Source organism: Epinephelus lanceolatus, chromosome 10 (assembly GCF_041903045.1).
Source record: "Epinephelus lanceolatus isolate andai-2023 chromosome 10, ASM4190304v1, whole genome shotgun sequence".
In the NCBI taxonomy this organism is placed as follows: Eukaryota; Metazoa; Chordata; class Actinopteri; order Perciformes; family Serranidae; genus Epinephelus; species Epinephelus lanceolatus.
Window position 1 is genome coordinate 30,695,001 of NC_135743.1, and position 25,757 is coordinate 30,720,757.

At 40.5% G+C, this 25,757-nt stretch overlaps 4 protein-coding genes across 5 annotated transcripts in view; 1 reads left to right on the top strand and 3 right to left on the bottom strand.

The window, feature by feature from the left end:
* trmt11 (tRNA methyltransferase 11) overlaps nucleotides 1-9,421 on the bottom strand; it is a 14,446-nt gene extending 5,025 nt beyond the window's left edge. The window contains exons 1-12 of the mRNA XM_033640174.2: nucleotides 9,327-9,421; nucleotides 8,247-8,312; nucleotides 8,018-8,091; nucleotides 7,766-7,847; nucleotides 7,547-7,639; nucleotides 7,286-7,420; nucleotides 7,026-7,182; nucleotides 6,840-6,920; nucleotides 5,949-6,113; nucleotides 5,700-5,772; nucleotides 5,208-5,342; nucleotides 887-1,007 (exon numbers count right to left, since the gene is read on the bottom strand). Of these exons, the coding sequence (XP_033496065.2) occupies nucleotides 887-1,007; nucleotides 5,208-5,342; nucleotides 5,700-5,772; nucleotides 5,949-6,113; nucleotides 6,840-6,920; nucleotides 7,026-7,182; nucleotides 7,286-7,420; nucleotides 7,547-7,639; nucleotides 7,766-7,847; nucleotides 8,018-8,091; nucleotides 8,247-8,312; nucleotides 9,327-9,404 (1,260 nt within the window). The 5' untranslated portion in view covers nucleotides 9,405-9,421. The remainder of the gene's footprint in view (nucleotides 1-886; nucleotides 1,008-5,207; nucleotides 5,343-5,699; nucleotides 5,773-5,948; nucleotides 6,114-6,839; nucleotides 6,921-7,025; nucleotides 7,183-7,285; nucleotides 7,421-7,546; nucleotides 7,640-7,765; nucleotides 7,848-8,017; nucleotides 8,092-8,246; nucleotides 8,313-9,326) is intronic.
* Nucleotides 9,422-9,951: 530 nt separating this feature from the next.
* LOC117265355 (actin-binding Rho-activating protein) lies at nucleotides 9,952-11,170 on the top strand. Its single transcript, XM_033639804.2, has 2 exons — nucleotides 9,952-10,081; nucleotides 10,495-11,170. The coding sequence occupies exon 2, from the start codon at nucleotides 10,503-10,505 to the stop codon at nucleotides 11,040-11,042; it is 540 nt and encodes a 179-aa protein (XP_033495695.1). The 5' UTR covers nucleotides 9,952-10,081; nucleotides 10,495-10,502; the 3' UTR covers nucleotides 11,043-11,170.
* A 1,023-nt stretch (nucleotides 11,171-12,193) lies between these two features.
* On the bottom strand, nucleotides 12,194-15,382 carry hint3 (histidine triad nucleotide binding protein 3). Its single transcript, XM_033639805.2, has 5 exons — nucleotides 15,195-15,382; nucleotides 14,542-14,659; nucleotides 14,278-14,347; nucleotides 13,641-13,767; nucleotides 12,194-13,184 (listed from the first exon to the last, which is right to left on the bottom strand). Exons 1-5 carry the CDS (start codon nucleotides 15,345-15,347, stop codon nucleotides 13,137-13,139), a joined length of 516 nt encoding a protein of 171 aa, XP_033495696.2. The 5' UTR covers nucleotides 15,348-15,382; the 3' UTR covers nucleotides 12,194-13,136.
* Nucleotides 15,383-19,073: 3,691 nt separating this feature from the next.
* Nucleotides 19,074-24,065, bottom strand: ncoa7a (nuclear receptor coactivator 7a). Of its 2 annotated transcripts, XM_033639841.2 has the most exons (7): nucleotides 23,914-24,065; nucleotides 22,668-22,863; nucleotides 21,490-21,636; nucleotides 21,152-21,304; nucleotides 20,940-21,035; nucleotides 20,645-20,718; nucleotides 19,074-20,417 (listed from the first exon to the last, which is right to left on the bottom strand). In XM_033639841.2, exons 1-7 carry the CDS (start codon nucleotides 23,937-23,939, stop codon nucleotides 20,279-20,281), a joined length of 831 nt encoding a protein of 276 aa, XP_033495732.2. In that variant the 5' UTR covers nucleotides 23,940-24,065; the 3' UTR covers nucleotides 19,074-20,278. The 2 variants fall into 2 exon arrangements, with proteins under 2 accessions (XP_033495732.2, XP_033495731.1); XM_033639840.2 differs by lacking the exons at nucleotides 22,668-22,863; nucleotides 23,914-24,065 and adding an exon at nucleotides 22,108-22,549.
* Between the last annotated feature and the right edge of the window lie 1,692 nt (nucleotides 24,066-25,757).

Below are 25,757 nucleotides of genomic sequence, written 5' to 3' on the forward strand. Positions count from 1 at the left end.
TTAGCCATCTGCATGTTGAGAACCGCGTGCATCTCCACATCTTCAAACTCTTACAAGCTCAAATACAGGCCATCATGCAATCTGAGTGGCAACTAACAATTCCTTTCATTATTGATTATTCTCCAAATAAATTTCTAGATTACTCATTTTGTCTAATATATGTCAGAAAATAGTCCTTATAAATGGTATCCATACAATAGACCAAAACCAAGTCTGATCTAAGATACTCAGTTTACTAATATATGACAAGAAAAGCAACAAATTGGTACATGGGAGAAACCAGAGACAGAGAATGTTTGGCATTTGGGATTGAAAAGTAAAACAATTAGTCTACTGTCACAATAGTGGGCATTGGATTTATTGTTTTATTTTACAAGCACAAATGCCAAACATTTTGAATGGAAGACTATCAGTGCTCCTTGTTTCTCCAGATGGTTTAGGGGAACTAGTCTCAGGGATTACATTTCAGAGGCTTCGAAACAAAACAGTGAGTTGGCACTGGCAGGATGAATTTGAGAGTACTTGGGGCCTAATTTTTAGACACCTTAATTTGTTTGAATTTATCTAAAGGATAGCCCCTTGAGATTTAGCATCTCATTTCATTTAATTCTCCCATCTATTCACTGCAGTCTCTACTGTGACACTGAGTTTTGCTATTCTTAGCCATTTTTCCTTTATTTTACCTTTTTTTTAAACTTTGTTTTGTTTTTTGTGTGTGGGTCATATGTTAGTGTAAGTTTATTTGTAGATGTTACTTTTTGTAATGAAAATTAAATATAGTTTTTCAAAACATAATTAGCAATTACTTTTCTGTTGACTGACTTGCCAATCATCGACTAACTCTTTCGGTTCTCGTAGAAAAACATTCAAAAGCATACACACACACCTCAGGCTTCTTGATCTTCTCCATGGTGATCAGGCGTCGTGAGGTGTGGCTGGAGAGCGTCTGCTCACAGTTACTGACGAGCCGGAGACATGGGTGAAGAGGTATCATCTCCTCACAGTACCTGAAAAGGGAACACACATACATGCTCACAGTTACCTCCGAAAAGTAAGGAGCACAGAGACAGAAAAAAACTGAGGTAGACACATTTCAATTTCACCTAAAGAACTAAACGAGAGGAATGCTTGAGGCCCTTGTGAAAACAATTCACTTCCTATTCTGTCTGGAGGACATAAAAGACTGCTGGGATACAGACAGAGGCTAATCCTGTCAAAATTACTACTACCTAACTTTTGCCAACTCTCTTTGCCACCCACTCTAATGTCTTTCCTTTCTCCTTCTATGCCTCTTTCTTTTTCTCTCTAGCAGTCAAATCACTAACATTCAACCAGCGTGGTGTAACCATGGCGAGTTAAGCTAAGGTAGCACATTTTGTGTAAAGATGAAGGAGGAAAAAGTGACTGTGACCTGACAGGTCGACTGCTGGCTCTGTCATCAGCAGCCAGGCCAGGTTAGGGCCTATTCACAGCGGATGATGTATGTGTTTGCATATTTGTGTCAGTAGCACTTTCTCCTAACCACCATCACGGTAGCAACGGTCCCAACTCAAAGCAAGATTTGTATGACACTGTTTGTCTGCCTTGTTGCCATGGGCACATGCGAGCCTCTGCGGCAATGGGATGTTTGGTCACCAGGGTGACTAACGGTGATGCAGTCAGGTGATAATTCTCTCCTGCCAATCAGGAGTCGTTAGCAAAGCGGCCAACCTGTTGAGGTAGTGTTAACATCTAAACAGGAGCAGGGGTTGTCTTTTATGTTCACAGCTTCTTCTTTGTACAAATAAAATGCTACTGTTTACAGGCTTCAACTGTTTTTATCTATTTTCTAACAATTTATAATTCAGTTTTCAGTATACAGTATCAATAATATGGTTATTGATTCAATAAAAAATGACAAAAGACATTAATAACCAAGGGATGACAAGATAGAAAACACTAACTAAAGTTTCAGCCACAAATCATGTTTGAAATGATTTTTGATTTTTAAAGAAATTTTTAGGGGCATTTTTGGCCTTTAATTGATAGGATAGTGAAGTGTGAAAGGGGGAGAGAGAGGGAGTGACATGCAGCAAAGGGCCACAGGCTGGAGTCGAACCTGGGCCGCTGCGGCAACACCTTGTACATGGGGCGCCTGCTCTACCACTAAGCCACCAAGGCCCCATGTTTGAACTGATTCGACATAAAGAAATACATACAACTGTTTAACCAAGTATGTGTTAAAAGGTTGCCATACTTTAGAGCAGTGGTTCCCAACTGGTCCGGCCCTGGGGTCCAGATTTCTCCTTAGTCATTAGTCCAAGGTCCAAGTTTATTATATTCAGCTTCATACTTGCATTTGGCCATGCTGTCAAGCTTTTTTGCCGTCTCTGTTAAGGAGCTGTCCGTTATTCACTCACTTTACAAGACACGGCACTTCAAGATAAAAGTTTGTGCCAGAAATTCACTGAAAGTCACTTGCAGTCCATTCAGAACGGACCCAAGACCCACTCTTGGACTGTAACCCACCAGCTGGGAACAACTGCTTTAGAGGTATACTATGCAGCATTGTGGGGTCCTTTTTGTAAACACACTCAGCAAAGTGAACGTAAAAGCGAACTCCAGATTCACTCTCATTTGGCCTTTCGCCACGCTATATATGTGTTTTTTTGGTACTGTGTCTCTTGGATACCTGCTGCTTACAGTTTAGCACCTGGTCACTCCCTTTTTATAAAGCCCTGACCTCACCTGAGCGCTGTGCGGGTACACACCCATAAACGCCCTGTACACAGATAATAAGAAAATACAGGCAGAGACTGCAGAAAAATACACCACCACACACTGCGAATGGCTCATAAGTGATGATTGAGAGGATGAGAGAGGTTATTTCTGTATGAATCGGTACATTGTTTTTTAGGAAAATCCCGCGTAGTACATCGTTAAGGAATCTGTTGTTTTTTTTCTTTTTTTGCCTCAAGGATGCCTTTTGTCGAGCAAATTAAAAAACTTTCACCTTGAAAATGACACTGTACAAATTTGAAAATTACAACAGTGGTGGAGGTGGGGAAATTGTCACAGGACACAAAATTATATCACTATACAGAGCAGTTTTTACAGAAAACATGCAATTTAAAATGCATCAAATACATTTTTAATCATATTATTTGTCCCATAATATTTAAAATCCAGCCAGTTTATGCTCTCAGTTTCATAGCATGCAAAAAAATGACGCTGAAGCGTTTAGAAGTGTCAGTCTGACTAAAGGAGAGATTTGCAAAAAATGTGCAGAAATTTACACTTAAGTAAAAAAAAATGACCTTAAAATGAAAACATGGCTCACTTGTACTCTATCAGTGACACTAGTATCACCTTACTCCTGACAATATAGCCACTTTATTTCTTCTCTTCACTTGTTTATGTTGTAATTAGGTCACTTTATGGCTGCGATGACTGATATTCCATCATCTGTCTTGATACTTTTTCCTCCCTCATTTATTTTTCAAGGGGAGAAAGGGAAGGAGAGTTTAAGGGGTCTGACCTGGTCTCGACGCTGTCTTTTGCTGACAGGACTTTGTGTCAACTGTCATCACACACACACACACACACACACGCAGTCTACCCATTCTCATGAAGCAGACAGACACACACAATCCCCACTGTTTCTATCACAGCCTTGGACGCGGATACACACATATGTGGGGGTGACAGAAACCCGATATCTCCCCTGTAGAGCCCCAGATTAGGCCCAGGAGACAGGCTACGTCTGGGCTTACACACACACAGACACACATATACAAAAACACACGAGATTGTACACAAACACACACACATACACACAGGTCAGACTGTAGAGACAGATAGATCGCGTATCTGACTTGCCTGACCTCGGACGTTTATTTTGGCACGGTGCTCTGACAGGCACAGAGTCAAGCACTGGTAGATGAGTAGCAAAGACAAATGTGTGAACATGATGACACACATGTATGCATGGGCTCATATGTAAGACCACACACATTCATGCATATGTATGAATGCGTACACACAGACTAATGCAAAGGGGCATGAGGAGAGTCCAAATGTTTGCAAGGTGTTTGCACATGTGCTTGTTTTTCCACACACACTAAAAACCAGAGGATGCAGGATTATCTCATCTCCTTCCCAGTCTTATAATCAGTGACCAGGAGGAGTTCCAGCCCTGCGGGGGGTTTTCTTCCCCAAACGTCCGTTGCTGCTGCCGTCTGTTGTGGTTCATAAATGTACAGTCAAACACCTGCACTTGGAGTCAGCACTTCACTTTCTGCTCATGCACAGAACATTAAACAATGCGCAACTTTGTTTCTGAAGAGCCGCCTCCTACAGCCAACGTATAAAGGAGCTGTCAGTTGTGGTTTACTGTGATCCAGCTGTTTGGGCGGGAAAACCTCAACACACCTGTATACCACTCTGTATAAACACCGTCATTCACACAGGTGGTTACAGACACAGGACGATGATTTATAGGAGCGGGAATTGAATAGTGGTACAGGGAAATGCTGGAAGGTAGAAACCCCAAGTGGAAAACTGTGGTGGAAAAGTCCTTTGTGTGCCAGTCGACTGAACTCAAAGAGCTATGAACACACCCCGGGGTTTTAAAAGCATTTAGCAGGTCATTAACTAATTTCTCATTAGTAGACTGATTAATAAACAGACTTTCACTACTGTCTGTGTTACATTTACACTCCCCACAATTTATTTACAAAGCCAATTTAATTATATGCCACAATTACATTTTATAAAATTTAATCAGATTTACATTATAATCCTTTTTTGCTTCATGTTGTTCAGCTATTTGGGGAATTATTTCGGCCAACCACAAATTTAAATGTTATAGGTTATGCTCACAAGAAGCCTGTATCATGCAGTTTTGGTTTATGGTTTGTGCCTGCCCCCTACTGGTACAAATTATTATTTGGAGAAAAGCACCAGCAAGAGGTGTTCCCAGTCTAAGCCTATGAGGCAAAGCACCTATCAAATCTAGTAACAAAATGTAAATCTCAACGCACCAAAGCCTGTTTTTCAACAACAACAATAAATCAGGTCACAGACCCAGTTTAACTGCTTAAGTACTGGATATTCCTGTAGAGGATTACGTTCCTTGAAATGGTGACTCTAGCAGCAGGCTCATCATTCTAGAAGATCTTTATATTATCAGCCAATGACACCATTTTAAAAAAAGTCTGTATACTCACTCTGGCCTGTAGACAGGCAGCCAATAGACAAGCCTCCCGCCCAGGACCAGGTGGTGGGCAGAGAAGTTTAAAAGATCTGTGAAGATGTCACTCAGGTGGTACGCCTGTGAGACAGGGACGTGAGACTCTACAAAGCTGGGTAGAAGAATCAGATAAACACAAATGGATTTAGACCAGAGAAACAAAACACAACATTTAACAAAACATTTTAAATGTTTTCTTAAGCGGTAACATTTTGACTGGCTGTCAGTGTTTCAATCAATCATCAGATTGCTCTGCAAGTGATCCCAACTTTATCGTTCACTGTACTTGTCATTATAGTTTTAGTGTGGACTGTGCCGTCTACTTGAGTTAGAACGACTTTTTAGTTTTTGTTATAGTTATTGTTCTGTGTGGACAGCCATTAATTATAGTTAGTAAACGATATTTCATGCCTCAGAATAAATTTAGTTCCATTTTGTCATTAAGTCACAAAGTATCAGGTGAACTCACATGCCGTCAGGGGGTTTGGTAATGTCTTTGTGGGAGCCTGTTCTCCTTGTGGACTCACGGATACCGTATGGAGCTGACATCAGGAGGATCACATGGGAATCACAATCAAGAAAAACAAAGTTGCATTACAAGAGGACTTCAAAGATGTAGCTGTAGCACATGCTTGCTGCAATACTGCTGCAGGGAAGACTTTAAAAAAGCTGTCATACTCAGCAAGTGTTGACAGTGGTCTGTTCAGAATGAACTTACGATCAGTAATGATGGCATCAAACAGAGCAGCCGCCCTCCACACAGGCTTGGATGCGTCCGACACCATTACATCTACATACATCTTCTCTGCTCCATACTGCCGCAGGTTGGCTCTGATGTTCTCATCGGGTCCTCGCCATTTCTGGTTTTTACGGCTCGACCGACCTGAAAGACAAAGGCACTTTTAGGAGATGTAGATAGCATCTGAAATTCAGAGCAGTGACAGGAGGGTCCTTTCACTGTTGGTTCTGAAAACATAAATGATCTGAAGCAATATTTGCAAGCTTGAATGAAAATACAAGTTGATTATTAGGCTACCTTCAGACTGCAGAAAAAGCGTCTCAAATTATTAATATTTTTTTGCTCTTATGTGACTCAAAATTTTTTTTTCATAACAACAAAAATCACACAGAATCTAAACTTTCAATTCTGACGTCATACGTGATCATGAATTACTAACAGGTTGGATTTTTTGCTACACGCCCTCTGCCTGTCTTTATCAGAATTCATGCAACTTTTACGTCGCTCTGTCCCTAATTGACATTTGACACAGTTCTCTGCAGGCAGCAGCAGCAGCAGCAGTGACCCACTGTCCGACACCAGCACATAGTGAGGACAGAAACAGAGGGCTTGGCGGGGATGGAACACCTGCCGCAGCAAGCAAACATGCCATCTGCAGTCATTTTGACTTAACAAGCGGACTTCACTACAAGCCAATTGGCTGTAGAAACAGGGGACACCACTTGAGTCGAGCCGAGACCACCCAGTTCACACCGCTAGAACTTTTTTCTGCAACATTCTATAACGGTTTCATCTCATCGTGAATTTTGGTCTGAACTGGGCTTCAGAGACTATGATGTACCATGTAAGCTCTGAGTAGACAAAACTTACCTCTGCCATGAATAGTGTTGTAATCAATATCTGTTCCACAGACGTAGGCTTTAAAGTGAGAGCATGCTACCAACAGGCTCCCTAAAACAGATCAAGAGACAAGGAACTTAAGACAGCTATTGACACAGATTTCCATAGGTATGTAATAGATATACTGAGGGGGAGTCTGTGATAGAATTATCTCACCTGTGCCAACAAACGGGTCAAAGACGAGGTCATTCTCTTTGACCTTAGCGTGGTTGGCCATAATGAATGACAGCCCAGCATCCATACTAGTGTTACCTATGAAGTGTCTGTTCTTCACGCTGTGGGAGCGAATCAGTTCACGCTGTCCATCCGCTATCTGGTGCAGGAGTGTAACAAGAGGTGTGGTGAGAGGTGAGAAGTGTTCAGTTTCAGATCACACCTTACTGTCAAATTCAAACAAACAGCCTGATGTATCTCACCCATCGGCCAAAATACATGTAGTTTGGATGCTCAGGGATGTCGTTGGGGTCTGTGCCGTAATCTTCCAACATACAGAAGATGTGCTGAGGGCTCTTCAGACTCACTGTTCCTTCAAACGGAAGATACTCCATAGCCTGGTGGGAGAATGAAACATGACATTCTGCACATACATTCAGGCATTTAAAGATGCATACACACCACAGACACGATGTTTTAACATGCGATAATTCAGTTTTTTCCACACACATCTAAATACTCACATCAATCCTTTTGATCCTGTCTGCAAACTCCAGAGTCTTGTTGAAAGTGTAGACATTGATTCTGTAAGTTGAGTCTTTGTGCATGAATGGTAACTGCGGAGGAAGAGCATAAACAGAAATTAAACACATTAGCTTAGACTCTGAATGTTTTTATATGAGAGTTTTCCTAAAATTGCAGAGAGTGGTCTGTCCACTGCAATTAGCTGTAAAATTACAAACCATGTTCTCTGATGGGTAGTTTAAGAGGGATGTTCTGAGCTCACTGTGTGTTTGTCCATGCCCCCACAGCTCAAAAGCAGACCTGCAAGGATAATGGAACATGAACTGCAGCTTCATTACAGCCACTATAGCACAGGGAAGATAACAAGGCACAGAGAAAGATGGACAGCAACATGTGCAGCACGTTAAGGTCATTCCAACACTACAGGTGCAGTGCTGCCACTTACCTTCCCACACATCTAAAACACTTACTTTGCACAAACAGATCTGGCCATGATGCCGCGCACATCCTCCTCAGATAAACCATCCAGACACCAGAAAGGAGACTAGAGAGAAGAGGCAAGATGATGAGAGTGGCTGTGGGGAAATGGAGTCTACAGGACAGAAACCTTTTCATCATCAGTCATTGTAGCCAATCCGTTTACTAGAAGCTGCTGAGAAAAGGGAAAATAATAAAAATATGTACATGTGGTTTCCAAACCTTTTCTTTGAAGTTTCCACCAGGACTGAAAGGTTTTCCTCTGAGAGCCAGCAAAGCCGTTATCTCCTGCAGGAATGAGCACATTAATTACAAATACTGATATATGCATTACAATCTTTTGGAAAACATTACACATACAGGCAGATTACAAGGACATTGTAGCAATAGTACTGCACTCTAATAAAGTTGGGGACTTAAGAGAGACAAATTAAAGGAAAATGTGTCATATTTGTTACAGCAGAGGCTAAAATATCCTGAATTTTATTAACTGGTATGGGTCAATTTTTTCATTTTAATCCAAAGTGATAACCACTCTATGTGAATGCATGAATGGGTCAGACCAGTTCAGCACTGGAGTTGAAATGAACTGTAATAAACTGGAACCTCTGTGCTTTGATTACCAGCTGTGAAACAACATGACCCTCATCCATTTAAAATGCCTATTCATTCTTTTGGAGCCAATCTGGTTAAAGTAACACAAAAGTACAGTAATGAGTAACGTATTACTCTACACAGAGAATAACACTGTAAAGTAACTCTTTACTTTCAAATGAAGGTCACTAGAAATATGTAATACAATACATTCTGAGAGGAACTTGCCCAACACTTGTACATGGTTCTGCTTATTTATTTACACGTGAAAACTACTGCACTTCCGGTCTATCTAAACATAATGTTTATATATAATGTATGCCCCATTGTCCAGGTGTGCTCACTCTGTTCCTGTAGTCAGATTTAAAGATAGGGAACGTGAACATGATCAGAGAGCAGAAAGAGATCATGTAAGTGTGAACTACCATCTTATCAGCATGTGTCGATGGAGTTCACAGAGGGAGGTCCAGGTAGTGAAATTACGTTTAAATAGACTTTTATCATGTGATAAAACATTATGATAGTGTCAAGTGAAAACAAAACTTAATGTTAAACCTGATCACACCGCTTAAATTAGCAAGTAAGGTAAGCTAACACCGAGGGAAGAAGGACTATTTCCTGCCATGTCCTGCTCTTTTCACGAACAGTTAAACCTTAACTTTCACAATACAAGACAGACAGAAATTAAGATAAATTTAAGAAGGTTACCGGTAATCTGAAATCCAGATTATCTTGGGCAAGATGTAACAGATACTGAAGGCATGATCGATTGGAGGAGGCCGCCATGTTTGCTGCCCATTCAAAATACGTCCGACTCGAAACCGGGCTGTGACACAAAGTACCGCTCAGGGACCAATTTACCATAAATGGAAAAGAATGAGGCCTTTTCATCTCTTTCGGTTTAGAATAATAAAACACAGCCGGGAATTTAATTTTGCAATGTGTTAAGTTTTTATTAGCGCATTTTCACACATATCTACAGGCGTATAACCAGTTTTTACGAGCTGCTGTTAGTGTGAATTTTAAAATTTTATTTTGTCGACCTTGTCTAAATGTAAGTATACCGTTTGTATGTTTTACCAAGACACTAACATGTCACCTCTGGGCAACTTTATGTCATCAATAACTCGGGTTTCTGTGCTCACGTCCCAGGATAAACTTGTGTCACCTCTCAAGGCTGTAATCTGCTTTACTTCAGCGGCACCTTGTTATCCCCGCCCACTCTGCTCACTGATTGGCTGTTCAGATCTTCTCTAACAGGCCATTGGCTGAAGCAGATGTCCACCAGAGCGGTTTTGTCTTGGGACAGAGAGGGAGGCATCCGCACTCTGCTACTGTCAGCAGTGGTGCAGTACTGTGTTGTTCTGCATAGTTACAGTTTAACCACATGATTTTTTTTTTGCACTTTGGCTACCATGACAGTTTATTGCAGGCGGAGTGAGGATCGAGTCAGTGAGTGACATGTAAGTGGGATCATGTTTGATAATTGTTTACTCTAAATCTCTGACATGGCATAGGATACTTTACAAAGCAGGGTGCTCACTTCTGGTTTTGATGATGAACTGATATTGATTTTATAAAACAATATTTTCACCTTTCTTTAGTTTTTATAAATTGCGGATTTGTTTGTTGCTCAGATTGTGAGCTCAAACTGTCATCAGCTACCACAGCTGAATCACACAAACAGCCATACACATAAGACAACAATAATTGAAACATGACACTTAGATTGGAATCCAGAGATTATTTAAATTATTTTAGGCAGTTATTTTAATAATAAAGCAACAAAAACAGCAGGGAGACAGAGGCCTGTCATTTTGAGTGCAATATTGTGTTCCTGTATATCAATTAAAGCTATGTTATCTTCTCCTCTAAGAGCCAGTGATGGGGACAAACAGCCAGAGCCCAACCATCATGAAAACTGAAGATGACAACCCAGACCCTGCTCAGTTCAGCGATGACACTGCAGCCTGCATTGTCTCTGTGAAAGGCTTAAAGGAGAACTGGCAGAAATGGTCCGATGAGCGCCGAGAGTACCAGAAGCACAACCCCTTCAGTCACGACAGCAGGCCCACTGTGGTGGTCCCTCAGAAGGGGCAGGACGACTACGGGAGGCCCCTGCAGGGGTCCATGACGGAGCAGCGGGGGAAGGATGCTCACACACACATCAGCAGAGAGGTTGAGGAGCTGTGTGAGGTGATAAGGAACATTGGAGAGCCTAGAGGCAAAGATGGGGATGGAAGTGGCAGCGATGGGAAAGTGGTTACTGTGGAATTTGGGAAACTGTTTGAGCATTATGTGACGATCTCTAACAAGCTGGTGGGGATTCTGCTGCGAGCGAGGAAGCAGAGGCTGGTTGACTTTGAGGGGGAGATGCTGTGGCAGGGGAAGGATGACCATGTAGTTATCATGCTGTTGCAGTGATCTGAAACTCGGATTAGTGTTTATGCCTTGATTCATGTTACATGCAGTATAGAGTTACTTCATGGCAGCATTCATCGTGGTATTCAGACAGGGGGGGGATTGCACTGGTTTAATCACATAATGGCACTCTTATTAAGAAAAAATAGCTCTTTTTCTTGCTCACACAAGTACAAACTTCAGTGGCTGATAATTCATACCACATCCCAGAGGAGTGTGCATGTGGCATAATAATGCATTTGTTCCTTGTGTTAAAAACACTGTCCATAGTAGATACATGCAGGTAGTAAAAGTAATGTAAAAACATTAAAGAAATGGAATGACAGTTAATCACAGTTTGCAAATGCTCCCACAAATTTGGGTCTTACTGTAAGCAGTAACAGAGCTCATCAGCATGTTGATACGTTATTTTTCAAATCAAGCAATAGCACTCAAAAAAGGTACCTAAAATGAAGGTGCATCAGTCAAATAATAAAATGTCAGGGGGAGTAAATTAATGAGATAAATGAAGAGAAACATTGGTTGTATGCTACCTCATGTGTTTCCTGTGGTGGGTGATTTACTTCAAAAATAGTCAATTTTAGTCGTATAATCCCTTTCACTATATTTCCCTCACTAGTTTTTTTAAGTGGAGTGAGCAGCTGAAATGAAGTCAGAGTGGTTAATGAGTCTGAACCAAAGCCAAAGAGAACATGAGGCAGCCTGTGACAGACAATATGGTGCTATAGGATGAACTTGATCCGACTTGGCTTGGGTGCTTCAGAGCATGTATTTATTACGTGTGCTTTGTAATTTAGCTAACCTTGTTACAGTTTGAAACTACATGTATGTATACCTGCACCACACTTAAATGAAAGAGAACTACACTGTAAACTATGCACTGACTGATACATGCCAAAGTATCTGCTGCTATTAAAAGTAATGTCCAAGCATACTAGTCGACCTTCTTTAGCATAAGGCACTAGTAGATTGATTAATTAGCAATTACTGCTTATGGTATTATAAAAAGAAAAAACTAACAGGATCCTGTCTGTTCTTGTGTTTCTGAGGGTGCTTTGTGAACTGTAAGTGCTGACTGGTGTAGTTAAACTAATGAGCGGGAGAGAGAGTGGTAAACTGATATCTGGGACTCACTGCATTAGGAACACACTGAGAAGCAGCAATGTATTATTTATTCTAAATTAAATTAATTCTAAAAGTGAATACACTTCAGTACAGTACACACAGTATGATTTTCTGTCGTTACATTCCTTTGCATACAGCAGAATCATATAGCATAAATATCCACTTCATGCAGCTATCAGTTATTTCATAATGCATACTTTAACACAATCCTGAGACACTGCATCAAATAAAAGATGAGCATGTACAAATACCCCACTATATTTCAGTGCTTGTTGAGCTCATTACAAAGAGGTCAGAGAATAATTTAGCTGCTTCCACTCTTTAGGAGCTGTGTAAATAATTAATGAAGATGTTACTCTGTGCTTTGACCAACGTCAGCTAGGCCACAAAATGTCCATCAGTAAAGAGATAACTCAACATAGCAGCAGAACTCATGGTACACACAGCTGTCCAATATGTTATGTCAATATATGCGTTACATCGATTCGTTTTTCTTACAGAGTTTAAATAGATTTCAGTTATACATGCATAAAATCGGATTTGCAAAGCACTACGGCAGACGTGCACGTTAGGAAATCAGCTTGTAAATTATATGGGTTAATACCTTCCACCTTTGCCAGTCAACAGATGAAAGCAGGTGAATCACCGCGTATACTTCTTGGTCCATACGGTAAATACATTTTTGTCACAGCAGATTGATGGAGATTTAATAAATTTCTTCTGTGAAAACATTAAAAGAAACATTTGTGTGGCATGTTTCAAATAGCAAAAAAAAGATTTGGCTCCATTCAAGCCTTCATTTGGCATCCAGACTGAAAAGTGGTCAACAGTTTAACACTGTGCCATCAGCTCTGACCCAACAGACAGCAACTTAATATAAGTGTGAGTCATCCGTGATGACATCTGCAAAAAGGTGGATGTCACAGTCACACCAAAGTCAAGTAGTGTAAGTCTTGGATCCAAACCCAGTGATCAGTTGGTCTCTCCTTTAGAGCTGAGAAGCTCAATCAGCTGGTCTGCCTGCAAAACGTGGACAGGAGGAAAATTCAAAACTTCAGCTTGACCACTTGCATAAACTTAAAAGTTTTCAGTGGCACCACAGGGTGGATGTCACTTGGAGAATTACTAAACTAAACTAAATACGGTACTTGTGTGTTAACTAACTAAACTAAAGACTCTAAAATGCAAGAACAGTAAAAACGAATGAGTCTGATCATTCATTAAATACTGAATTACTAGGTCAACAATCCTTGCACATTACAACCATGAGGCCTGCAACACTGACACTGTGAGGGGAAAAAGGGTTTTTGTATATGGTAACTAACATGACAGTTGACCTATTTTGCTTACATGCAGGCAGCTGACAGTGCAAAAACTTGAGCTTGAGAAGCAATATTATCTTTACTAACCCTCAAATGATATACAATAGCATGCTTAATATTGTAGCACAGAACAAATAATGAAGAGGAGGCTTACTGTGATGAACCAATAGGAGTTGAGTCTGTAGAAGAGGCGGGACATGAAGCCCATTTGGCTGGCAGGTGCCAGGACATGAAGGTGTAGGTGTGTGACAGAGCAGAATGGGGGCCAGTGGAACCCGAACCTGCAGGCAAGGGAAAGGGCTTTAGTGCACACAGGCTCACTGGTTTAAGGTAGGACACGTTTACTCAGGTTGGGTGCTGCATCAACACAGGAACAGATATATTAAAGCTAAATTATCAGTAGGTAACAATTACACAGCTTAACAGTTTCCATTAGATTAAGACCTACTGTTCTCTGGGTAAATACACACAACACTGCAATAGATACTGTGATGATGTGTACTGAATAGCATCATATTTATCAGTACGTGGCCTCACTTGATTGTTTGCTTGGTCCTCTGTCTAAATACGCATAATGTCCATTATCAGATTGAAGGGACAGTTCACCTAAAACTGTGCATCAGTCACTATTTGTTAACAGAAAAACTGAACTGCGCCCTGACCTGGGGTTTATGTCATCAAGAGACAAAAGTCTGAGAATGCTCCCTTTGTAGCAGTCACATCATAGCACTTGCACTCCTGAGCCTCTCCTAAGTAGTGTGAAGAGCTGTGAACCACTAAATGTAGCTCACCTGACATCACTGAGGTCTGTTACGTTGTTCTTCTGAAGAATCTCCTTCCCTGTGTCGACCATCCGCATTACTGGGTGTGACAACAAGAACAAACACACAATTTTTGCCATATTAAATAAGGCAACTGTATTTTATTCAGTTGCCTAATACCAGCAATGAGCAGTCAGTGAAAGTGAAGTAGGCAGCAGTTAATATGCAGTAGTCTTTTGAACGTGTAACCATTTCCACAAGCCTCAGTAATAAGGTGTGTGGTTAAAACCTTACCCAAAGGCACATGCTCTTTGCTGAGTGATTTACAGTTCCCTACATGTTTGTTTGGGACGACCAGGTAATGGTGAGGAGCTGCGGGTTTGATGTCTCTGAAACATGATATCTCCTCATCCTGCAGTGGAGGAAAATGAGCAAGACAGCAAATACAAATTAATACATCACCTTCCAGGACCTGAGGGTAGAAGAGTTTCGCCTATAGTATTTACCTAAGTGCAACCTAGTTAAATCAACATTTTAGTCACCTAACTGCAGGCTCTCCTCAGCTCTGTATCATTTCTCTACTATAAACTGGAACAGCCTGTGAGTATGTGTTTCAGGGAGACCCGTAAAGTGAATTTATTTAGAGTACTATGTGTGAAAAGGTTTGGAAAATATGTTTTTTTTTTGCCTGCACAAAACCTGAGGCACACCCTGCAACGCAACACAACACATCATCATAAAACTACAAACCTTAATAAGAGTAAATTCTACTGAATATAAATTACTAAACAGTTAACATACATAGTCTAAAAGAAAATTAAACATTAAATGTAGCTACATATTTATAAATCCTTTTCATTACGGAGCTAATTACAGCTTACAAAAGCAACAGGCTAAAGCTAACTAGCTCGACGCCCAATATTATTTAATTACTGCAATATCCTCACACAGTGAAGGAGTTCCGTGCCCATTTCATTGTTTATAATCTTGCAGAAAATACATTTCTTCTCGTATCCTTCGGCTGGCCCGTTGCTAGTTTTGGGAACATCAGCCAGGGCAGGGTTTGTCGACTCAGGTTGTGTCGCCTCGGCTGCTGCCATTGTTGTTGTTGTACATTGATATGTCAAAATTAAGACCCGCGTAGTCGATCCCAGAGTTCATCGAGCTCTCAAGGGGAAACGGAAAGATTGTCGAGTTTAGAGTGTCAGTGTGAAGGAAGGAAACTGCCACCAGGAAGCGATGTGATTCAATATATGATATTTGGTAACTATTCTATGTCCCTTTTCTTTTAATAGATTTAGTTGATAAAAGTGATTTATGAATCAGCAGGTGCCCTAATTATTTTGTACAGTAAGTTCTTATAATTTGTCTTTAGCAATAATTTAATTCAGAATTGGGTCATATTTTAGCCTAGTGGTGGTTGCTGATTTTGTGGGTATATGACTGTTGCCTTACAGCAAATAAGGACCCACATTTGAACTTTACCTAACTCCAATAGAGACTTTTGGACTTCTTAAGCAAACATAGCCGCTCCTGTAACTGTCTGGTCATTCTAAAAAGGGGAAACTGAGGATTCATTTTTAAGACTACGTCTACCTTAAAAGCAGACACATGAAGAACAGTGGCCACAAAGATTCTAAGGTCTGAAGCATACAGCATTAACAATGGAAATATAAAATAAGCTAAATAAAGTAAGCTAATAAGTCTTTTTTTTTTTTTGGTCTGATGAAAAAAATCAATTAATCGACTCAATTAATAGCCTCTTTACACTGGCTCCCAGTATATTTAAGAATTGATTTTAAGATTGTAGTGATTACTTTTGAGGTTTGAGGTACACACAATGAGGGACTTTTGAGGCCCTCGGGCAAGAGGGGTTTTTTCTGTTCCAGAGGCCCGGCTGAAACTAAAGTAGACAGAGCGTTTGCTGTCAGGACCCCAAGGCTCTGGAACAATCTACCCAAGGAAATCTGGTTGGCAGAGTCAGTGATCTCTTTTAAATCCCTTCTTAAAACATGCTTTTATTGGAGAGCCTTTTCTGATTTACTTGAGTTTTAAGTTCACTTAAACTGTCTTTTACTTCCTCCATTTTTATTTACCAAAGTGTTTTCATCAGCTCTTTTAAAAGCTGTCATGTCTTTTCTGTTTTAATTATTGACATGTAAAGCACTTTGTAAAAAGCGCTTTACAAATAAAGATTATTAGTATTATTATATTATCATTAGAAATGTATTGTTTAATATAATGTTATTTTTTACATTGTAATGCTTTTGGCCTTTCTGTGAACTTACAGGGCCTGTGGGTGGCATGTTCTTCCTGTGTCCATGAACAGGGTATGATACAGTCCCTACATGCATTTGCAAAGCCCCCTCCTACCTGCCAGAGCACCCACGCCACTGTCTTTCACTGTGGTTTTGCTGTTTTTTTTCCCATGTTGACCTACTTTGCAGGTTAACCTCTACTCTCAAAAGATCCATTGCGTAAAAACATTTTGCTCCTACTGGAAATTAAAAGAGACGTGTCTTAATCCTTTCTAATTTGTTTTAAGTGGGACTATTCAGCTGTCAGACATATATTTAATTTGCTTTATTCGCTTTACATATTTGAATGTGGTCTTTTTGTGGCCTACATATGCCCACAAAAATTAACATCTTATCAGAATTTATATCAGCAGAACAAGATCTAAAAAGCATGATCAGGGTTTCTACCTTTGACTGACCCCTCTCACCTTAAACTGAGGCTCTTGCTTGAAGCCCTGGGATGCAGTCAGTGTTAAGGAATATCTAGTTACGTGTAATTGGATTACAAAATAAATATAAGTGGATCAGTCACAGTGACTAAGAAAAAATATGTAATTAAATTACAGGTACTGATCAAAATGTTGGTAATGACAAAGAGCTTACATCTGAATATATTCTTTTTGGTAAAAAAAAATTGTATGTGTAGAATATAACCTTCAGGCGGCATGGAGGTGTGGTGGTTGGCACTGTTGCCTCACAGCAAGAGCGTTCCTGGTTTGATCCCAGGTGTGGGAGCCCTTCTGTGCGGAGTTTGCATGTTCTCCCTGTGTCAGCATAGGTTTTCTCCGAGTACTCCAGCTTCCTCCCACAGTCCAAAGACATGCAGGTTAATTGGTGACTCCAAATTGAGAGTAAGGTGTGAATGTGAGCATGAATGGTTGTTTGTCTCTAAGTGTTAGCCCTGCCATAGTCTGGCAACCTGTTCAGGGTGTACCCTGCCTCTCGCCCAATGTCAGCTGGGATAGGCTCCAGCCCCCGGTGACTCTCAAGAGGATAAGCAGTTACAAAAATGGATGGATGGATGTAACATTCAATCTGTTGCTTTGCATTTAGATCTAACTATATATATATATATATATATATATATATATATATATATATATATATATATAGTTAATAAAATATCTTCAGTAATTTGACAGCATTTCAAAATAAAACACTGCAAATAGATAACCACAACCAAATACAAAAACCCACTGTGAGTAGCACATATGTCAGCGTAAACTATTTCCAGGGGACACTTAAAAGCGAGGCACACAGCAGGTACAAGCTAGTCTTGTCACGATACCAAAATCTTTGTTTCGGTACCAATACCAATATGAATTTCGATACTTTTCGATACTCTTCGGTACTTTTCCTAAGGAAAAGTCCTTTTGGATACAAACCTTTAGAACAATAAATAGTGGGGGTGTAACGGTACCAAAAAAATCATGGTTCGGTAAGTACCTCGGTACGGACGTCACGGCTTGGTAACTCAAATGTTCCACCAAGTTTGTGTTGTCTCGTGTTGTCTCCCTTTGCGAGGCAGACTTTCTCTTGTCTTTTTTCACGTGCGCCAGCTGTGAATGTTGATACAGGTGTTGTCATACACACCACTTGCGCAATCTGTGCTCCAATAGGAACAAGAAAGGCGTTTGCGTGCATAAATGAGTAAAATAAATTAACTAAATTAATGAATTGAATCAGTTTCAAAGTACCGGTATTTTCCAAATGCAGTATAGTACCGTTTGGAATACTCTAGTACCGCGGTACTATTTTAGTACCGGTGTACCGTGCAACACTAGTACAAGCTATGGCGCCATGGTTTGTGTCACTGTGATCGAATGATTCAGACTGATTGCAGAATATTTGCAGATATCTGCATATTAACCTTGTGCTGACATTATGCTTAGCATTAGCCTGCCAATTCAAATAGTGTGATGAAATACACACTTTTAGTTTCCCCTGAAAAGTTTCCATTGTGGTGTGTATAACTTTGTCTTTTTGCGTGTGTTTTCTTAATTTGCTGTGTCTTAACTGGCAGCCTCTTCAGAGTGTACTCTGCCTCTCACTCAGTGCATGCTGTTATGGATGAATTACCTTTTTGTTTTTAATTGCTTTGTCTCAATATCTTTACTCAGGTTGTTAAGTGCTGAGAACTGAGTGCAGGTCATTGTACAGGGTAATTTCCATGTATGGTTTCCCATAAGCTTGCAAATGCAAACATCACTGCCTTTGATGAATGAAGAGGCCATTTTCCGTTGCCTGAAGTTCCTATTGTCTGGGAGTCTGCAAGTTCACAGTATTGTCATATCTTCTACTTACATCTACTTCTGCTCTACTGTTTCCTCTTTTTGTGGTACTATTTAAGAGGAAAGTGTATTTTGTGGTTGTTCTATTTATCCTAATATTTGCATGGGTCTTTGTTATTTCTGTACCTAAACCTCAGATACAGCAGCATCAGCTAGTGATTATAGTCACATAAATATGACAATTTGAATATAGTCTGTTTGTAGGATGAAAAAACAGCTTCCTCAGTGGAAAAGGTGATGTTGTTTTAAGGGTTTATTCATAAGAAAATATGAATGCTTTGAAAACATTGTCTTTCACCAGGAAAGACAAAGTTTTAATGTGGTATCACAAAACAACATTAGCAGTGCAGACTCTGATGTACACACAAACATAAAGAAATATGAAACCGGAACAACAAGAATTTTTGCTTTGCGTTTCTGTTTAGATTTTCTTTAAAATACATTTATAAATAGATAGTAAAAATACGTAAAATAATCTTGTCAATACATGTAAATATTGTCTGTAAATGCAAATAAGCAGGCAGGTGTCTCACTTTCCAAAAAACAGAAGTGAAAGATAACAGTTGAGGTCTCTTCCTCCACAAACCACATACATCACAGGCAATACATAATTTATAGTGCAACCCAATACTTTTATTTCTCATCCTGAGTGGTTAGGTCTTCATCTGCAGCAGTAGTTTTCAAATGGACGACATTAAAACAAGACCTCACGTTAAGTAAGTACAATTAGAATCCAGATAAGCCATTGCAGGTCCTATCATGTTACAGTGTTTTTATCATAAAGTAATCATTTAACTTTCTCTTTTTCTCTCTTTTAAAGTTTCATATGGCCCTTTATGCACCAAGTATGTTTCATAAACCTTGGGACCATAATAGCAAATAAAACATATGCACACTTACACACACACACACACACACACAGATACATACTGTAAACGCACATTTTAAAATGCCCCAAACATGGCTGTTACACAGAAAATAGAAAAAACATTTTCCTTAAATCCTGAATGTGCTTACAGTCGTCACAATCTCTTTATTCAACAGTGTAACTGTGAACTTTGTATTATAATGCTCCCCACAACGAAGGGAGGGCATGGAGGGTTTAAAGCGTCAGATGCCAGTTACTGACTGGACTTAGATTGGGGCCACTGATGCATAACCAGTAGTTTAAAGCAGCAGGACCCTCAATCGCAGGATTTCATCTGGCACCTTGTCTTTATCAGGCACAGATCAAACCAGTCCAGCCTGAGATCCACCACAACAGGCCTCTACTACTGTATGTGGGCCGATCTGAGCCAGGTGCACAGATGATAGCAGCTGCTCTATCAGGTCTTGTACAGTAGTGGCTCGAACCACAGGTGCTCCCTGAAGTCTGGAAGTTTTGTCCAGACAGGACAGTGGGTTCTGCTTTGTTTTTAGCTCATGTTTTCAAATGTTCTCTCTTCAGTTCATCACAGTCCAGACTTCAAGGTCTTGTACAATGAAGTCTTCCTGTGTGGAGAGAGACGCGTTGCGGAAGGTGGGACATGAGAAGCTTGAGCCGCGGTACAGATCAGCATCCAGCCACAGCCCAAATCCACCCCTAAAGGCGAAGAAAAAGATAACACTTTAATGTCAAATCTTTTCAAAGTTGTTAATGTTTTATGCTCTCAGACACCAGGTGCTGTAACCTCAGATGTCTCACAGGTAGCAGCTATTGTAACTATTTTATGGACCTGCTTTTTATGATTTTATGACACTGACAGACTGAACTGTTGCCTCTCCCTTGGGTGTCTACATTTGACAGGCGGAAAAAAACACACAACTTACCCTCCTCCACCAATGTGCAGAGATTCCAAGTTGCCGCTCACCAGGTAGGAGTTCTCACCGCTCCACCTGTATGCCTGGGAGAAGAAGAAAGACGTAAGACACTTACTCAAACCCAATGCACAACAACGTTCTTTTTTTATCCTTTCCTAAAAGTATTACTTTCTTGAGACTGTGTTTAGTTCCAAATATAGAGAATTGCTCTTAAATGGTTACAAACTTAACACCATACACCAGTTCTCAGACTTGCTGTTAGATGTGATTTTTTTAACCACACTGCAGGAAACTCCCCTCTTACCTGGAACTCAGGGTTAAAGCTGAACAGAAAGGTTTCTCCTGTGCCGTAGCAGTGTTTGCTGACTTTGAAGGGATCAGAAGAAAAAGCCCCAAACACCTGAAAAGACCAAATATCAGGTTATTAAAGGAGCAGCTACAGACACACTGTTAATCAGGGCGTCAGCTTGAATACTACTGAACAACTTTGGAGAGTTAAGATAATAAGATGCAAACCTTTTTGTGCATGTCTTTGATGACCAGCAGCACAGGGCTGTCCAGCTCGGCCATGTTCCTGTACAGAGTCCGCAGGCTGCTCCCATGGACGGCTGTGCTGTAGACCAGTTGCCATGGACAGCCGTGAGTCCTGGCTGGCATGTGAGCAGCAAGCTGTTGGAAAGGGAGGTGTTGATGAAAAGATGCCATACTGGATGGTATGAAAATAATTATCACAAACAGAGTTCATTCATTCATTTATTTAATCATTCATTCATTTAAAATCTTTTGTTGCTGGCTGTAATCACTACCAAATCATCCACTTGGATTGTCTCAAAATGCTGCTGTTTTTAACTTACTGTCTCCAGTTGGTGGTCATCCAGCAGCTGGCTGTGTTGGCTCAGGACGGGAAGAGCATCAACTTCCTCGTGGTAATCATGCTCTGCTTCAGAGCCCTCCGAGCTACACAGACTCAGGCGGCGCTTGGAGTCCTTCACTTTGATAATCTGGAGGACACAAGGGAGAACAAAATGAGAATTTCCTTATTACATACAGAAACTTGTGGTTGAGTGACTCATTCACAGACGGCTCACAGGTGCAATGTGAAGGATAAACATATCATTGCTTACAGTGTTTACAGAGCTTACAGTTAACACCAAGGTGTTAATTTTATGGGATACGCAGGGGACACACATGAAGCAGGAATTATTTTCTCCTGCTCAGTGTATTATGTTTCGCACTACCACCACACTATTAGGAAAGGTCCAAAAAATTCCCAGAACGCAGGAAATTTAGTGTGTGATGCTCAAAATTTTCTGGCAGAGGACCCCCCCAAAACCTATGTCCCTGGTTAACACAGCTTCCTCACTAGTGAATATGGACAGTGACAAAACATTTTACCCCAAAAGTAAATGATATTTTACTCCATAAACGCAGTACATCTTCTAACAAGATAAGAAGCAGCATAGCAGTCCTACCTCAACATACGGCTCTGCACAGTCACTGGCAAAATAAAGCACCTTGATATTTTCTGGCAGCAGCTTCATCGTTCCTGCTTTCTCTGTCAAGCTCTGTACTCTGGAGTGCCACATGTCTAATAAACAACCTGACGAGCATCCATCTCTTTTGTACCCTCTCTGGTCTGCTTTCACTTTGTGTGTCAGTAATGCTATTGGTTTGAAATTTAAGTGGAGGGGCTTCTCATTGGTCAGCTCTGAGATGGAGCAGTTTCTTTTCTCTCTAACCGGAAAGTGAAGCACAGTTCTGAGGCAATGGGAGGGAGCTCCAGATAGGATGTCCATATATAGAGCCTGGTATTTCCCACAACTTCTGGGATAACTGCCAAGCACTTTGGAGCCTCACTTACAGTAAATCTGGGATACTTGATGATTTTCGTGAGACAGTTTACAAAAGTAAAAACAAATGTTTGAGCTGTAGAACATTTATTGTCTTGCCCTGATGTTAACCTGCAGTGAGAGAGCCACAGAGGGCTTTTGACTTATCTTTAATCATATGTGTGTGTCCGTTCAGACCTTACCTCCCAGTTTTTAGCAGTGGGTTTGACGGAGTTACTGAGGATCTTGTTGATCACAGCCACCTTGTTCTTTTCCACTACCAGACAGCGTTTTAGTTGTTTCTCCCTGATGATATAGCGGGGCCGGCGGTGCTTCTTGCTGCCCTTAGTGTAGATGTCTGGTGACCACTGCACAAAGAAGGTGTAGAGGTGGTCGACCCTGGAGAAGCAAAAGGAGAAAGTGCATTTTTTACTAATAGATTATCATTTTATATTGTTCCTAAAAAGATAATGTGTTTACTCAAGTGGTTTGCTATAGCTAAAATGTTTTAGCAAATACCAAGGGGCTTCTATCATCAGACACCACTATATGGAGTTACAATGTCATAATATTATCAGAAAATACAATAAAAACATTCAACTTAAGCAGCATATCATTTTAATTGCAGTACAGCAAACAAATCTTGGACTTTCCAGTGCATGTAATGTTGCTGGAACTTTCAAGTATTAATGGCAGTTGGCCCAACCTCTATTTCCCATGAGAGAGAAAACATATTGTTGCAAATGTCACTGGCAAACCTCTATTATCTGTCGAATCCTGTCTGGACATGAATAGCAGGAAAGTGAAGCATGCTTTGAATGTTTGAGGCATTAATCATGCCAGGCTGAGGATATTCGAGAAGATAAGTGAAAATTGGGAAGCGCTTTTTCCAAAAGAGAACAACTTCTGGGCAGTTTAGGGCTGAAATCCTAGAAGTCCATTTCCCATGGACAAAAGCAGTTCCAGTATGCAGTAATTTAAAACAACCTACTTCAACTGTAGAGCTGTTTAACCTCAATCATGCCTCTCTCTGTAGCACACTATCGCTCTCTCTTCCAGTGTCACACACAAAGACTCACACACACGCATGTCTAACTCATCAGACTGTCAACCACAATGCAACATGTTTTTCTACCATAGCATGACGAAAACCACTCCCCCTTGCCTCCTTTGCACCTACTGTATGTAATCATAAACAGCATCAAGAACACTAATCACCATGACTGTGAAAGGATTCAGATCCCATGCACGATTTGACCTCAAATAAATGTAGAAGATTGCATTTGAAATCTCAAAATGCAACAGTCTTTGCAAGCTCACATTGTCTTACTTAAATTTGTTGAATCAAGCAAACCAAAGTACAGTCCAATTCAACTCCAGGTAATGCCCCCATGTTCAGGAACCCGCATGACAATGTTCACAGCTCTCCGGATTATTCGTTTTACTTACTCTCCAACGCTGTAGGCAACTCCCATGGCTGATTGAAGGTGATGGTAAACTGTGACGAGAAGTAGAGAGTAGACAGTTTAAAGGCTCAGTGTTGCAGTAGAATGTCCATTGTGAGCCTCGGCCATCGGCAGCATTTTATACCAGCGGATCAATCGCTGAGATCAGCCCCTTGGACCGTAAACCCTCCCTTTCTTCCCTGATAGCTTAACACGGCCAGCACGTACTTAGCATTTCACAACTGTACCTGAAAGCCAAACCTGGTGACATATTAACTCGACCTACTCAAGGTCCCTGTCCTTAAATCTGGCTGGAGTTCAGACAGTTACTGTGTCAAGGTAGGGTCTCAGTGTCTGAATGAGGTGGATTGTCACAAAGATAAAGGCCTGTATGTCAATTTTAATTGTGCCTTGCATTTCTGATGTCTTCCTGGATGTCTGGCCTTTCTTCCCATCTCATCAAAGGTGAAGATTAAACTAATTACATTCCAAAGTCAATTCTGAGGTACTTGTACTTTTCTTGGGTATCTCCATTTTCAGCTACTCCACTATATTTTAGGGGGGGAAACTGCACTTTTTAACTGTATTAAATTCATCTTACAGTTAATGATAACTTTCTAGGTTAGGATTTTAAAGAATCTAGGCTATAATAAGCAAATAAAATAGAATGCATTATTATAGAGTTAATGAAAGTAACAGTATAAAGTAGTTTCATGAGTTCCACCTCAATACAAAGAACATTAAAATTCTGCTAAGACGTAAATGCACCAGTAAAAATATTCAAATAATATATAATAATATGACAGTGATGCCTGTCTGAATAATGAGCATTTTTAATCAATCAATCAATTTTATTTATAAAGCCCAATATCACAAATCACAATTTGCCTCACACTCCTAACTACATGTTAATAATACACAGGATTTACAGGTATCTAGCTGTGAGACTGCATAACTGAAACGTCTCCTGTGTGCCAAGCATGTAGGACATCAACGGGGGTCAACTCAAAGACACAAAAATGTGAATGGCCCTATATAGAGCCAGTATTTGATCTGGCCATTCTGGGCTACTGTAGAACAACATGGCGGACTCCATGGAAGAGGACCCGCTCCATATGTAGATATAACTGCTCATTCTAAGGTAACAAAAACTATTATGTGTCGTATACCATTTCTGTCAACAGATGCCCCTAAATCCTATGCACTGGACCTTTAAGGGAATAGTTTGCATGTCAAATTGTGAGCTTTAGAAGTACCGGTAGATGCCTACCTTTGGACAGAGCCAGGCGAGTTGTTTTCTGCTATTGCCAGGCTTTGAGCTAAGCAAACTGGTTGTTTGCTGTACCCTCCTATTAATAGTACAAACAGGAGGAGGGTATTGATTATCTCTCCTCTAGCTCTTGGGAAGAAAGTGGCTATGCATAATTCCCCAAATATCAAACTATTCCCTTAAGTATGAATTTGAATGCAAGACATGTCATTGTAATTGAGTATTTCACACTTCTTTCACCACTGTATCCCATTACGTTCATCTCTCTCACCTTCGTTTTTTACTTGTCCTCTTGCAGCCTGTTTTTTAGTCACTCCGCCTGTTTCCTTTGGTTTTCATTGAACAGAAAAGGGGAAGTGAGTAACGGTTGGTTTGGCCAGTGTAGAATATCAGCTCATGGGCCATGTAAGGGAATGGTTGTGGTTTGTACTGATGACATACTCAGAGCATGCTGTCACTAGATTTTAAAGTTTTGGAAATTATGCAACATAAAGAATTTATGATGATGATGATGATGATGATGATGTGTTTGATGTGTGTGTGTGTGTGTGTGTGCGCGCGCACGTGCGTTTAGCTTG

Coding starts and splice junctions, on each gene's coding strand:
- hint3 (XM_033639805.2), bottom strand. CDS start 15,347: ATGGCAGCAGCCGAGGCGACACAACCTGAGTCGACAAACCCTGCCCTG. Junction 14,348..14,541: donor CAAAGAGCATGTGCCTTTGG/GTAAGGTTTTAA, acceptor TGTCACACCCAG/TAATGCGGATGGTCGACACA. Junction 13,768..14,277: donor ACAGACCTCAGTGATGTCAG/GTGAGCTACATT, acceptor CCTTGCCTGCAG/GTTCGGGTTCCACTGGCCCC.
- ncoa7a (XM_033639840.2), bottom strand. CDS start 22,431: ATGGACATCCTATCTGGAGCTCCCTCCCATTGCCTCAGAACTGTGCTT. Junction 21,637..22,107: donor GTGCAGAGCCGTATGTTGAG/GTAGGACTGCTA, acceptor TGTGTCCTCCAG/ATTATCAAAGTGAAGGACTC. Junction 21,305..21,489: donor ATGACCACCAACTGGAGACA/GTAAGTTAAAAA, acceptor CCTTTCCAACAG/CTTGCTGCTCACATGCCAGC.
- LOC117265355 (XM_033639804.2), top strand. CDS start 10,503: ATGGGGACAAACAGCCAGAGCCCAACCATCATGAAAACTGAAGATGAC.